The following is a 15,713-nucleotide window of genomic DNA, read 5'->3' as shown; positions in this document are numbered from 1 at the left end:
TTCATTGATAGAATAACAATATTTAAACAATATTTTAGCAATAATTGTCATTGATGGAATAACAATATTTAAACAACATTTTAACAATAATTTTCTTTAATGGAATAACAATATTTTAGAAATAACTTCTATTGCTAAAATAACTAACATTTTAGCAATAATTTCTATTGCTAAAGTACCTAATATTTTAGCAATAATTTCCATTAATTAAATAGCAATATTTTAACAATACTTTAGCAATAATTTCTATTGCTAAATCAGCTAATATTTTAGCAGTAATTTCCCTTAATAGAATAACAATATACAAACAACACTGCAACAATCATTTCTATCTCTGAAATAGCAGTATTTCAACAATAATTTCTATTTTCAACTTCTCTCAGCAATAAAAAAATTGCCATCCACTATAAAACTCCATAAAAATTTGCAAACGAATAAATTCAACCCTGTAATCCCTAATAAATAGTAATATCGCAACAGCGATTCCTATCTCCAACGTCTGCCAGCAATAAAAAACTTCCCATCCCTCTAAACAAATCCATAAAAATCTGTAAACTAATAAATTCAACCCCTGTAATCCCTAAATCAACGCTGATGACCTCTCAGAGGAACCAATTATCCAAGTACAAAGCTTTAAACTCGTGTTTATCGACTACAAATCCAAGTACAAAGCTTCAAATTCATCTTCATCGATTGCAAATCCAAGTACAAAGCTTTAAACTCGTTTTCATCGACTACAAATCCAAATCTAAAGCTTTAAATTCATCTTCATCGACTACAAATCCAAACACAAAGCTATAAATTCATCTTCATCGACTACAAATCCAAGTACGAAGCTTTAAATTCATCTTCATTGACTAGAAATCCAAATGAAAGGCCTTAAACTCGTCTTCATCGACTGCAAATCCAAATGAAAGACCTTAAACTCGTCTTCATCGACTACAAATCTAAATTCAAAGTGTTGAACACGTTTTCACTGACTACAAATCCAAATGAAAGACCTTAAACTCGTCTTCATCGACTACAAATCTAAATTCAAAGTGTTGAACACGTTTTCACTGACTACAAATCCAAGTACGAAGCTTCAAGTTCTTCTTCATTGATTACAAATCCAAGTACAAAGCTTTCAACTCGTCTTCATCGACTGCATATCCAAGTACAAAGCTTTAAATTCATCTTCGTGGACTGCAAATCCAAATTCAAAGCGTTGTACTCGTTCTCATCGACGAACAAGACCCCTGATCCTCGATAATCCCACGTTTACTTCATTTGTCCAAGGTGAACCAACCGTGCAAACACTTTGGCACCGGTCCAGGAGTGTCGAAAGTGGCCCTGGCCAGCTCTGTGAGAGTCACGCTGTCCAGGATCAGCAGACCAGCCCGTGACTCATCGTCAGACCACACAATTGAGCACAAAATCACGCCATCGTCCTCGTTCTGGAACGTGGAACAGAATTACGAGCGTCTTTTCCTTTGTTTTTCATTTACGAAGAGGCTCAGAGGAGTTTTTACCTTTCCATTAGGGTCTGGCACGAAGATTGGCTCGCTTGGGTAGACGTTTCTCTCGCACCAGGTCCTTTTTGTCTTCTCCAACACGTCCACCTTGATAATCTGCAAATATAATTTAATATAGATATTAATAATTTGATTTAACACTGACATAGGTTCAATTTAGCATTAGTTTCTATTGTCAAAATATTAGATGTGAAGCACGCAGCTATTGCTAGTGTTTTGGCAACAGAATTATTGCCAAAATGTTGCTTCGATTGCTAAAAAGTGTTGTTTGGATATTACTAATCGATTAATGAAAATTATTGCTAAGATACTAGCTATTTTAACAACAGAAATTATTGCTAAAATATTGCTATTTAATTGTTGCAAATTATTGCTAAAATATTAGCTACTTTAGTACTAGAAATTATGGAAAATATTAGCAATTTTAGCAACAGAAATTACTGCTAAAATATTGCTATTTAGTTATAATATTTAGTTATTGCAAATTATTGCTAAAATATTAGCTATTTTATTAATAGGAATTATTGAAAATATTAGAAATTGTTGCTGAAATAATAGCCATTATAGCTATAGAAATTATTGCTCAAATATTGTTAAAATATTGCTAAAATATTGCTATTCAGTTATTGGAAATTATTGCTAAAACATTACCTATTTTAGTAATAAAAATTATTGAAAATATTAGCTATTTTAGCAATAGAAATTATTGTTAAAATATTAGCAATTTTAGCAACAGAAATTACTGCTAAAATATTGCTATTTAGTTATAATATTTAGTTATTGCAAATTATTGCTAAAATATTAGCTATTTTATTAATAGGAATTATTGAAAATATTAGAAATTGTTGCTGAAATAATAGCCATTATAGCTATAGAAATTATTGCTCAAATATTGTTAAAATATTGCTAAAATATTGCTATTCAGTTATTGGAAATTATTGCTAAAACATTACCTATTTTAGTAATAAAAATTATTGAAAATATTAGCTATTTTAGCAATAGAAATTATTGTTAAAATATTAGCTATTATAGCAATCAAAATTATTTATAAAATATCGTTAAAATATTGCTATTCAGTTATTGCAAATTATTGCTAAAATATTAGCTATTTTATTAATAGGGATTATTGAAAATATTAGAAATTATTGCTCAAATAATAGCCATTATAGCTATACAAATTATTGCTCAAATATTGTTAAAATATTGTTAAAATATTGCTAAAATATTGCTATTCAGTTATTGAAAATTACTGCTAAAACATTAGCTATTTTACTAATAAAAATTATTGAAAATATTAGCTATTATAGCAATAGAAATTATTGCTAAAGTATTGTTAAAATATTGCTATTCAGATATAGGAAACTGTTGCTAAAATATTAGCTATTTTAGTACTAGAAATTATTGAAAATATTAGCTATTTTACCAATAGAAATTCTTGAAAATATTAACTATTTTCACAATAGAAATTATTGCTGAAGTATTGTTTAAGTATTGTTATTCTATTAATGAAAATTATTGCTAAAATAACTAATATTTTGGCAATAGAAATTATTGAAAATATTAGCTATTTTAGCAATAGAAATTATTAAAAATATTACATATTTTAACAATAGAAATTATTGAAAATATTGCATATTTTAGCAATAAAAATTCTTAAAAATATTAGCTATTTTAGCAATAGAAATTCTTGAAAATATTAACTATTTTCACAATAGAAATTATTGCTGAAGTATTGTTTAAATATTGTTATTCCATTAATGAAAATTATTGCTAAAATAACTAATATCTTGGCAATAGAAATTATTGAAAATATTAGCTATTTTAGCAATAGAAATTATTAAAAATATTACATAATTTAACAATAGAAATTATCGAAAATATTGCATATTTTAGCAATAAAAATTCTTAAAAATATTAGCTATTTTAGCAATAGAAATTCTTGAAAATATTAGCTATTTTAGCAATGGTAATTATTGCTAGAATATTAACTATTTTAGCAACAGAAATCATTGTTAAAATATTAGCTATAAAACGTTTGATACTTGTTTAATTGCTTTGAGGGATTCTGAATAGTTATACATTCATTTAATATTTGTTTAATTGCTCTAAGCACTACTGCATGAGAATATGTTCGCTTAACATTTGTTTAATTGCTCTGAGGGATACTGAATGTGAATACATTTTCTTAATATTCGTTTAATTGGAGTGCATTCTCTCTTGGTTCTTGTTTAATTGGTATTCAATGCTTTATAATTAATTCTAGCTAAATATCGACCAAAAAGAGTTCAATTTTCCATCAATATTTAGCTAGAATTAATTATAAATTATTAAAAATACTATTTAACAAAATACCAAGCGTTTAACTCGCTTCTATAAAAAAAATACAACGTTATTATTAATAAGAAGTCACTATAGCAGCTTTAAATTAACTCTAAAGCGCAGCGACTAAGCAAACTCCAATACAAGAAGAGTAACGGAGGACCAAGAGTACCGTTCCAGGATTGTCCAGGTCTACGTCACTGGAGATGGCGTAGAAATATCTGTACTCCCTGCCAAGACAGTATTCGTAATTGATACGAGGCGTTTCGCAGCCCAAATCGCACAAAAGCTCTGGTTTTACGAAGACGCTGCCATTTGGAAGTCTGTGAGCAGCTGCTCTTCGACGAAGAACACAATTATAATCATTCTTCTGCTCTCGTTCAGTCTTAATTGAGTCGCAATCAGTCTTGTTTGGCTCATCGATGACCTGAGAGTCCAATTTACCCTCTGCGGTCTCATCTCTGAAGGAATCGAGAGCCTGATTCACTGTTTTAGCTACGATCAGATTGCGCTCCAATGGCACGTCCGATTGGGGACGTCTCAGTGGCAATACGAAGCGCAGAGGCCTGCCTCGGAACATGCTGGCGTAGTCAGGATTCTTATGCAGATTCTGCAATGATTTTTAATTAATTTACTCAACTCTTAAGCGACAGTGGTGCTTTATTGAGAAGTTTTAAAGTCTTCAGCGAAGCGGAGTCTCTTTTGCTGTTAAAAAATTTGCACGCAAGCTAAATAAACTCTTCTTTGCTTATGAAAACCTTCGCTATTGTTCGTATTAATATATGAAGAGCTAACGAGTACACAATTGCAATGGTAATGTTATTAAAATTGATTGCATCGCTTTTGATGGATAATATGGATGAATATCTTTTGAAATACTTCTTAAATAGCTGTAGAATTTTTTTAGAAGTTGGAAGAGTGTTCTGGTGATGCGTTGGAGGCTCAAATTGCTAAAATCATCTCAACGTTTTGAAATATTCAAGCGATTAGTCTTTTTATGGCCTCGAGGAACTTAAAAAATTAATTTCTGGCCAATTTCATCGAACGAGCTAGCTTTTCGTTACAAAGCTTCTTCAGAGGAATCTTCTAAAGAAATAAAATTAATTTTTAGTTAGCAAGAATTTATTAAAATTAGAGATTAAGGGTTGGAGAGTTTTTTAGTAGGAAAATTTGGAGTTTTAAGCTTCGTCTGGTAACGCACCACTGTAAATCAGTTTCTAAGGCCTCAGTTTACCTTCATCGCCTCAACGAACATGCAATCAAGCATGCTTGGGTCACGATAACAGCAGATATCAAGAACAACGTAATCTCCATCTCGTGTCTCGAATTGGTTGATGATATGCAGATAAAAAAATGCTTCTGCGATGAATATCCTCTCCACTGATCCCGTTTCTCTTGAGATCACATGTATGAGAGTCTACGAAGCCAAGAAAAAATTGCAAAATTATTAAATCTTTAATCGTTCACTGAAAACCAACATAAACAAAATTTGTTAAGAAAAAAAAATACAATTTAGCAATTATTAATAGCATTTATTACTCTTCTTTTTAATATTATAGATTACTTAAAAATTTTGTCTCTAATAGTATATGAAATATTTTTTATTAAACTAGTTAATTTATAGATATTATTTATTATTTATTAAATTATTTCTAATAGTGTAGACTACTCTAAAATGATCATCGAACACTCTAAAAAGAATTAAATAGAGCTCACAGTAATTGTTAATATATTAACAAAGTTTTTTCCTTTCTTATATACTTTAAGATCTTTAAAATGTTCATTGTATCTCTAATAATATAGATTACTTTAAAATATTCACTGAACACTCTAAAAAAAATAAAATTGAGCTTAGAATAATTGTTAATATATTAAAAAATTATTTTTCATTCTCAATGTTCATCAATCTGCCTAAAAAAAATGAATTCGAGCTCAGAATAATTGTTACTAAATTAAAAAAGCTTTTTTTTCATTCTCAGGATCTTTAAAATGTTCTTCAAACTCTCTAAAAAAAATGAAATCGAGCTCAGAATAATTGTTAATATATTAAGAAATTTTTGTTCATTCTCAATGTTCATCAATCTGCCTAAAAAAAATGAAATTGTGCTTAGAATAATTGTTAATATATTAAATAATTTTTTTTCAGTCTCAATGTTCATCAATCTGCCTAAAAAAAATGAAATCGAGCTCAGAATAATTGTTAATATATTAAGAAATTTTTGTTCATTCTCAATGTTCATCCATCTGCCTAAAAAAAATGAAATTGTGCTTAGAATAATTGTTAATATATTAAAAAATTATTTTTCATTCTCAATGTTCATCAATCTGCATGAAAAAAATGAAATTGTGCTTAGAATAATTGTTAATATATTAAAAAATTATTTTTCATTCTCAACGTTCATCGAACTGCCTGAAAAAAATGAATTCGAGCTCAGAACAATTGTTAATATATTAAATAATTTTTTTCAGTCTCAGTGTTCATCAAACTACCTAAAAAAAATGAAATTGTGCTTAGAATAATTGTTAATATATCAAATAATTATTTTTCATTCTCAATGTTCATCGAACTACCTAAAAAAAAAGAAATCGAGCTCAGAATAATTGTTAATATATTAAATAATTTTTTTTCATTCTCAATGTTCATCGAACTACCTAAAAAAAAAGAAATCGAGCTCAGAATAATTGTTAATATATTAAATAATTTTTTTTCATTCTCAATGTTCATCAATCTGCCTGAAAAAAATGAAATCGAGCTCAGAACAATTGTTACTAAATTAAAAAAGTTTTTTTTTCATTCTCAGAGTGAGTAGAACTTACACTCTGGCCCTCGTGCCACTTTAAAGCAGCACGTGTGGGTTGTTGGGTCATTTTACAAGAAATTATGGTGGCCAGAGACACCGCTAGTGGTTGTTCTACGATTACAAAATAGTTTTTGGTGACTCCGAAGGTGTGCATGTAGGAAGGATTCAATAGCCATCTGGATGGGACGCTGGCTACGATTGTGGCTTGATCGAACATGGATAATTCCTTCTCTTCTCCTGAATCATCTGAAACGCATCATTGAAAGCACTGGCTATTTTTTTGAAATCCAAATTTCAATACTTTTTTGTGGATTGAAAGATTGTTGAGTCGAGAGCTTCTGTTCGACTTTACAATAAGTTTTAAAATTCGTCAATGCTTCAGATTGCCTGCAATTTAAATTGAAGGCATTGCTCTTTCTTTAAAATTCAAGTTTCAATACTTTTTTGTGAATCATTAAAATTCTTCGATGCTTCAGATTGTCTACAATTTAAATTGAAAGCACTGGCTATTTTTTTAAGATCCAAATTTCAATACTTTCTTGTGGATTGAAAGATTGTTGAGTTGAGAGCTTCCGTTCGACTTTACAATAAGTTTTAAAATTCTTCAATGCTTAGAAATGAGACTAACCGATGGTAACTTGACTCGGTGAGAAGCATACAATATTGTACATAGGTCCTCTTGGAGTTATGCTCAATCCAAGATTGTAAACGGTGCCATCGTTCATCACGTGCGGATGAGACGTGTGGTTCACGATTCCAATGTAATCAGATAGGTTCACCTGTGAAAAACAAAGCTGTAAGTTGTTTGCAAAGCTAGTTATGAATTCTTAAGTCTCTAACGGAGAAGTTAAATTTTCATTTTCTGACTAAATCTTGCTAGCATCAATTTTAAAACACCAAAAATCCAATTTCTAACTCTATTTCAGCTAAAGTAATTTTATTTTATGAGTTTTGACACTCTTTAGTCATATTTCAATAGTTTTATTGTATATTCTTGTATATTTCAGCAGTTTTATTGCAATTTCTTGTATATTTTAGCAATTTTATTGCAATTTCTTTTATATTTCCCGCTTTAGAGGTAAAAGAGAGAGAAAGATATATAGAAAAGCTATAAGAAAGAGTGAGACAGATGACGATGACTCTGCTGAAGAACACGTGGCGCCATCTCTGTGAAAAGCGCTCAAACTGCTCGCTCAGCGTTATCGACAGTGAAGTGAACTTCGAAAACTACTAGCGCCATCTGTCGAAGAATCTCTGAAACTAGTCGAGTATTAGTTTCAGTACTTTTCACAGAAATGGCGCCAGTAGTTCTTCAGTAGTTCACTTCACTGTCGATAACGCTGAGCGAGCAGTTTGAGCGCTTTTCGCAGAGATGGCGCCACGAGTACTAAAAAAAATATTTTTAAATATCAAATTTAAGTAACCATTCCTCTGCTTGCCAAAACAGATTAACAAAACCATCTTTTTTTTTTTTTTTTGTAGAATTTATATACATTATGGATTTTCTAAATGCATTATCTTTGCAAAAATCGGTAGTAAAATTAGTTGTTACAAATTTTCTGTACAAAGGTCGCCTTTGGAGTTAAAAATATAATTTATTAACATTTTCAGTGTTATAAACGCATATACAGTTCATCACATCTGTTTTTTTACCATTTCACAGAAAATTTCTTTGCTCCCAAAAAAAAAACTGATTATATCATTAAAAAGCTTAGCGAATAAAGAAAGAAGTTTTTGTGAAATTTCCTGCCATCCACATCTAAAAATAATTAATTATTGTAACGTTAATTGTATTTGCTATTTTCTAATAATAATTTTAAAATAGCAATATTGAATAATAATTTCCAATAATAATTTTAAAATAATAATTTTCAATAATAACTTTCACTTCATTTTTCTTATAAGCACTTTTACAGGTTTAAAAATTTGCCACACGAGTAGCGAATCACCCTGTATATATGAAATATATATATATATAATGTAAAATAAAGATTTATATATATAAAACGACCACATACCTTGCCTTTAGTTTCTAATGTTTCTGGATCGATACGATGGATCACTGCTGTCTCTGCGAACGTGTAAAACTCATCGCCAAAGGGGTACACCGATATCATAGAATTGTCAGAGTCATCGCCAGGTTTGAAAACTGCTGCAACCCTAAAAACAGATAATATATTAATAATGATCATTAATGAGATAATTACAGTGACTGTGCAATGTATTAATAATTACAATGAATGTGTAAATGTGAATTATTAAGTTCTTCAAAGTATTCTATCACTTATTGAAACATATTGAATAATATATTAATTAATAACAATAGTCAATATTAATAGAAATACATAATTAAAATTAACACTTTCAAGTTTCTAAAGCTATCATTGTTTTGTTGTTACAGCAACAGTGAAATATAAAACATATAAAAATAATTTTATATATTATATATCGTAGTAAAAGATTGTTGCTGGCGCCAATGCGCAATCTACAAAATATAAAATTACTAAAATATATAATAAATTATAATAAAACTTACACTAAAATATACAATAAATTATAATAAAACTTACACTAAAATATACAATAAATTATAATAAATTTGTACTAAAAAAAATTATAAATCTACATAAAATTACTAAAATAAAATGAAATAAATTATAATAAAACTTATACTAAAAAAATAAATTATAAATCTACACAAAATAATGCATAACAATTCAACAATTCAGTATATCAATTTCTTCCAACTTGAATGGACTCGATACCTTTGAAAAATAGTCTTGCAAGGATCCGGAGTCGCTTTTGTGCCAAACTCGGTCACAACAATCCTCTGTGCCGCTTGATTCCTCTGATACGCATCCGTCTGGACAAATCTGCACTGATAAGTCACTTTTCCATCGGCAATCGCAAACCTGTGGTTTTTACAAACATAAAACAGAAAATTAGCTTACGTTTCCTCAAAATTATTACATACACAATTAATATAAACATAATACATGATTTCTGAAAATTTCGCACATTTTACAACAGCATAAAAATTACAATTACCAAGGAAATACAAAAACGAACCAATAAATTTAATTTTTGAGATTTTTCTCTTTTTTACAATGAGAATAATTAAAACAAATAACTCTAACGCAGTTACAGCTCGTAATTAAAATTAGTTTTACATATAGTGTTTACGTCATTACAATTACTAAAGAAATGGTGCGCAGTTTAATAAAAACAATAAAACAAACCAATAATTTTATTTTAGAGATTCTTGGCTTTACAATGAGAATAATTAAACCAAATGACTCGTACGCAGTCACAGTTCGTAGTTAAAATTATTTTTGGTGCTGTTTCTGAAAATTATATAGAAAGAAACAAACATTACACACAGTGTCAGCATCAATGTTTAAATCCAACGAAATCTTCGCGATCTTCTACAAAATACGAAGAAAATCATATTAAAATAAAAGATTACAATACACTGTATCAGATTTGTCAAATATTTTCGAAAGAACAGCAAACATTCTCGAATTACATCTACATTTCTCTAAAAAAGGTAACTCACCAAAGACATGCTTGTAAACAGTTGATAAATGGAAGAATCTGCTGCTAATATGCTGCAGGACATTGTTAGGCTTCGTATTTTAAAGAATATTTATCGAAACACTCGATGAGATCGTGTTTCTGTGACGTATTTGGATTTTGAAGCGCGACGTGAAAGAACGACCTTCCTCTGAGGCGTCTGAGGCGGCACTGACTGACGTCAGCGCTCGCGTTCCCTCGCAGCGTCGCGCGCAGGCTCGCGCATGCGCGCGACGCACGCGGGAACCGCGAAACGTTCAATTTGATTTCTACTGTGCGCTATTTTAATTCCATTCGAAGATTTTTGTGGTTATTTAATTTCCACTACGCGTTATTTTAATTCCATTCAGAGATTTAATAGTTTTAAGAGATAGTTATCGATATTAAGCTTCAAAACGATTTATTGTACAATTATAAAGATAGAATTATAGAAAAAGCGACTCGTTATATTAGAAAGATGTTATATAAAAGGCGTTATATTAAAGATTTTTGTATTTTTGAGAGATAGTTATTGATATTAAGCTTCAGAATGATTTATTGTACGATTATAAAGATAAAATTAATAATTTATAGAGATAGAATTATAGAAAATAGAACTCGTTATATTAAAAAAAAGTTATATTAAAGATTTTTGTAGTTTTGAGAGATAGTTATTGGTATTAAGCTTCAGAACGATGTATTATACAAATATAAAGATAGAATTAAAGAAAAAAGGACTCGTTATATTAATATTACGTGGAAATAGGATAATAATTGTTTTTAAAACGTTCGTATAATATTTGTATAAATATATAAAGCTGTATATAAATATATTGAGCTGTATAAATATATAAAGCTTTGTATAAATATATAAAGAAATGTTATGTTCTCTTTTTGCATACATTTAATAAATTTAAAGAGTTCAATTATTATATTTTTAAGAATAAAATTGCGAAATTAAATGCACAGTATATATAAAAGTTATTAAAATTGATGAGAAACGTTTCAAATATTTCAAAAAAAGAACCTGCGCTATTCTTTTCATGAAATACGATAAATTAAATACAATAGAGCAGTGATTCTCGAATAAAGCTTGAATATTAACAAAAATAATATAATATAGCAGCATTTTTCAAATAAAGCTCGAATATTAAAGAAAATATTTTAAAGTAATAAGAACTAACTAATTAATAAAAACAATATTAATTTATTTAATTAAAATATTACTCATTAATTAAGAAGAATCAATAAGAACCAAGAGAAACTGTTATATATTTAAGAAAAAAGAACTATGAAACCATATTCTCAGTATACTTAAAAGTTACAAAAATCGATGAGAAAAATAGCTTATTGATGAGTTTCAAATAATTATCGAGATTCTTTTTTTAAATGAAAAGAACCTGCACCATTCTTTTTACAAAATACAATAAATTAAATAAATATAAATTTATTAATGTAAACAGATTAAATACATATAAATTTATTAATGTAAATAGATTAAATAGATATAAATTTATTAATATAAATAGATTAAATAGATATAAATTAAATAGAGCAGTGGTTCTCAAATAAAGCTCGATTATTTAAAAAAAAAAGAAGAAGAAGAAACGTTTTCGCGTTAATGCGTCAATAAAAACCAAGAAAAAACATATTATTATCTCAGAAATGATCAATTTGTATCCTCTGTCGCAGACATACCGATGCAATAAAGCAGAACTGTCGAACAAATGGTTGAAACTATATTCTCCAACTTCCAAACTGCCAGGACCATTTCTTAGCAAAGTTCCTTTCAACCAACGAGGTATCCTTCCAGTAACTGTGCCAGAAATCGGTTCTACCACTTCCTTTTTACAAGATCTCATCCACACGGACGGGTCACAGTTTGGAAAATAATTCTTCTCCTTAGTTGAGCCATTCTTGTTGGTCTTCGAAGAATCCTCGACGTCGTTCAACTAAAAACAAAATAAAAAACGTCCATGAAATATTAAATTTCCAAATTCTAAGCTATTGTAATTAATATTTAGCAAGATATTCTCAATTTATGATATTATGATTTGCTGGTTTAGTAGTTCAGTGGTTCTCAAGCTTTTCTTATCGTGCAACACCTTTTAAGTTCGAGAATTTTTCATTTTTTGCAAAATAAGAGCAATTCTTGTTGGTCTTCGACGTCGTTCAACTAACAACAAAATAAAAAACGTCCATGAAATATTAAATTTCCAAATTCTAAGCTATTGTAATTAATATTTAGCAAGATATTCTTAATTTAGGATATTCAATGAGTCCAATAAATTTGCTGGTTTGGTAGTTCAGTGGTTCTCAAGCTTTTCTTATCGTGCAACACCTTTTAAATTCGAGAATTTTTCATTTTTTGCAAAATAAGAGCAATTCTTGTTGGTCTTCGACGTCGTTCAACTAACAACAAAATAAAAAACGTCCAAGAAATATTAATTTTCCAAATTCTAAGCTCTTATAATTAATATTTAGCAAACTATCTCCAATTTATGATATTAAAATAAGTCCAATTAATTTTCTGATATAGTAGTTCAGTGGTTCTCAAGCTTTTCTCATCCTGCAACACCTTTTAAGTCCAAGAATTCCTTATTTTTTTGCAAATTCGTCCATGAAATATTAAATTTTCAAATTCTAAACTATTGTAATTAATATTTTACAAAATATCTCTAATTTAGGATGTTCAATGAGTCCAATAAATTTGCTGGTTTAGTAGTTCAGTGGTTCTCAAGCGTTTTTCATCATTCAACACCTTTTAAGTCCAAGAATTTTTCAAGAACGCTAAAAAAATAAAATAAATAAGGAAATAATAAATAAATTTTGCAAAATAAGAGCAATTCTTGTTGGTCTTCAACGTTGTTCAACTAAAAACAAAATATCGTCCATGAAATATTAAATTTTCAAATTCTAAGCTATTGTAATTAATATTTAGCAAAATATCTCCAATTTATGATATTAAAATAAGTCCAATTAATTTTCTGATATAGTAGTTCAGTGGTTCTCAAGCTTTTCTCATCATTCAACCCCTTTTAAGTCCAAGAATGTTTTAAGAACGCTAAAAACCTAAAATACTACAGAAATTTAGCAAAATAAGAGCGCGATGGTCTCTTTTAAACGCTACAATGAATATAAAAAAATTAATTTAGTAGTTAAGAACGCAAACTTACGCGAAACGAAGTCCTCGACGACTTAATTCGCCTTCCAAGCAGCAAATCGTCGAGTTCGTGGAGCCTCAGAGAAGAGAAATCGTGGTCAGATCGAGATCGACTTATGCTGGACGATTTCATGATCGATTCGAAGCTCGACGAGCCACTGAACTTTCTTTTTCACAGCCACTGCTGACTTCAAATTGACCAGAAACGCTTGGCGATCGTTACATTTCCTCCTCCTCGTCCTCGTCCATCGATTCTCGCACCAGTGGGACCAGAATCGAGGAGAGAATCTGGTAGACTCGCTTGTGGGTGAAATCCATCGTCCTCCTCGGGGCTTCGACGAACGAATGACATTGTTCTGTTAATCAGCTGACCTTAAAAGCACCGCTGCCAGCCGTGATCCAATTAGCGGCACTGGTTGCTCGAAGCCCTGCTTAATGGTCACGTGTACTTCACCCCTGAAGAAGCTGGAGAAGGGGTTTAAATCCCCTGGAGAGCACGTGGCTAATTGGCACGCGACGATGGTCTTGCTCGATTGTTTCGTCTCGAATCGTGTCACTATTGACCCTTTGCGCTTGAAAGAAGGAATAACAGTTTTTCTTTCTTTTTTTTTATTTTACAGTTGGATGCACTTTGCTTGTTGTTACCATATTTCTCTCGTTTTCTAATTGGCACAGTTTTTCTTTTTTTTTTTTTCTTTTAAAGTTGGATGCACCTTGTTTGTTTTTAACATATTTCTTTTGTTTTTTTTTATTTTATAGTTGGACGCACCTTGTTTGTTTTTAACATATTTCTCTCGTTTTCTAATTGGCACGCGACGATGTTCTTTCTCGATTGTTTCGTGTCACTATTGACCCTCTGCGCCTGAAAGAAAGAATAACAGTTTTTCTTTCTTTTTTTTTATTTTACAGTTGGATGCACTTTGCTTGTTGTTACCATATTTCTCTCGTTTTCTAATTGGCACAGTTTTTCTTTTTTTTTTTTTCTTTTAAAGTTGGATGCACCTTGTTTGTTTTTAACATATTTCTCTTGTTTTTTTTTATTTTACAGTTGGACGCACCTTGTTTGTTTTTAACATATTTCTCTCGTTTTCTAATTGGCACGCGACGATGTTCTTTCTCGATTGTTTCGTGTCACTATTGACCCTTTGCGCTGAAAGAAAGAATAACAGTTTTTATTTTACAGTTGAATGCATTTTGTTTGTTTTCTCTTGTTTTCTAATTGGCACAGTCTTTCTTCTTCTTTTTTTTTTATTTTACAGTTGGACGCACCTTGTTTGTTTTCTCCTGTTTTCTAATTGGCACAGTTTTTCTTCTTCTTTTTTTTTTATTTTACAGTTGGACGCACCTTGTTTGTTTTTAACATATTTCCCTTGTTTTCTAATTGGCATAGTTTTTCTTTTTTTTCATTTTACAGTCGGATGCACTTTGCTTGTTGTTACCATATTTCTCTCGTTTTCTAATTGGCACAGTTTTTTTCTTTTAAAGTTGGATGCACCTTGTTTGTTTTTAACATATTTCTCTTGTTTTTTTTTTATTTTACAGTTGGACGCACCTTGTTTGCTTTTAACATATTTCTCTTGTTTTTTTTTATTTTACAGTTGGACGCACCTTGTTTGTTTTTAACATATTTCTCTTGGTTTCTAATTGGCACGCGACGATGGTCTTTCTCGATTGTTTCGTGTCACTATTGACCTTTTGCGCTGAAAGAAAGAATAACAGTTATTCTTTTTTTTTTTATTTTATAGTTGGATGCATTTTGTTTGTTTTTAACACATTTCTCTTGTTTTCTAATTGGCACAGTTTTTCTTTTTTCTTTTTACTTTACAGTTGGATGCATTTTGTTTGTTTTCTCCTGTTTTCTAATTGGCACAGTTTTTCTTCTTCTTTTTTTTTATTTTACAGTTGGACGCACCTTGTTTGTTTTTAACATATTTCTCTTGGTTTCTAATTGGCACGCGACGATGGTCTTGCTCGATTGTTTCGTGTCACTATTGACCCTTTGCGCTGAAAAAAAGAATAACAATTTTTATTTTACAGTTGGACGCATCTTGTTCGTTTTTAACATATTTCTCTCGTTTTCTAACAGTTTTACTTGTTTTTTTTTTTTTTATTTTATAGTTGGACGCATCTTGTTTGTTTTCTTCTGTTTTCTAATTGGCACAGTTTTTCTTCTTCTTTTTTTTTTCTTTTACAGTTGGACGCATCGTGTCACGATTGATCCTTTGCGCTTGAAAGAAAGAATAAGTTTTCTATTTTTTTTTATTCTATAGTTGGACGCATCTTGTTTGTTTTTAACATATTTCTTGAACATTTTGAGGGAGGGTGAGCAAGAACGGCTCAAAATAGGGGAGAGCTTTGAGCTTT

The 15,713-nt window shown here is 29.8% G+C and overlaps 1 protein-coding gene across 1 annotated transcript; it reads right to left on the bottom strand.

Moving 5' to 3' along the window:
* Positions 1–818: 818 nt before the first annotated feature.
* Positions 819–13,795, bottom strand: Ninab (neither inactivation nor afterpotential B). The gene is made up of 10 exons (XM_076907406.1): positions 13,363–13,795; positions 11,885–12,138; positions 9,400–9,546; positions 8,653–8,794; positions 7,263–7,413; positions 6,651–6,880; positions 5,068–5,250; positions 4,006–4,443; positions 1,512–1,610; positions 819–1,436 (listed from the first exon to the last, which is right to left on the bottom strand). The coding sequence occupies exons 1-10, from the start codon at positions 13,480–13,482 to the stop codon at positions 1,266–1,268; spliced, it is 1,935 nt and encodes a 644-aa protein (XP_076763521.1). The 5' UTR covers positions 13,483–13,795; the 3' UTR covers positions 819–1,265.
* Between the last annotated feature and the right edge of the window lie 1,918 nt (positions 13,796–15,713).

This window comes from Xylocopa sonorina, chromosome 16 (assembly GCF_050948175.1).
Source record: "Xylocopa sonorina isolate GNS202 chromosome 16, iyXylSono1_principal, whole genome shotgun sequence".
In the NCBI taxonomy this organism is placed as follows: Eukaryota; Metazoa; Arthropoda; class Insecta; order Hymenoptera; family Apidae; genus Xylocopa; species Xylocopa sonorina.
The sequence above is the reverse complement of the archived record's forward strand: the minus strand, read 5'-3'. Positions and strand labels throughout refer to the sequence as shown.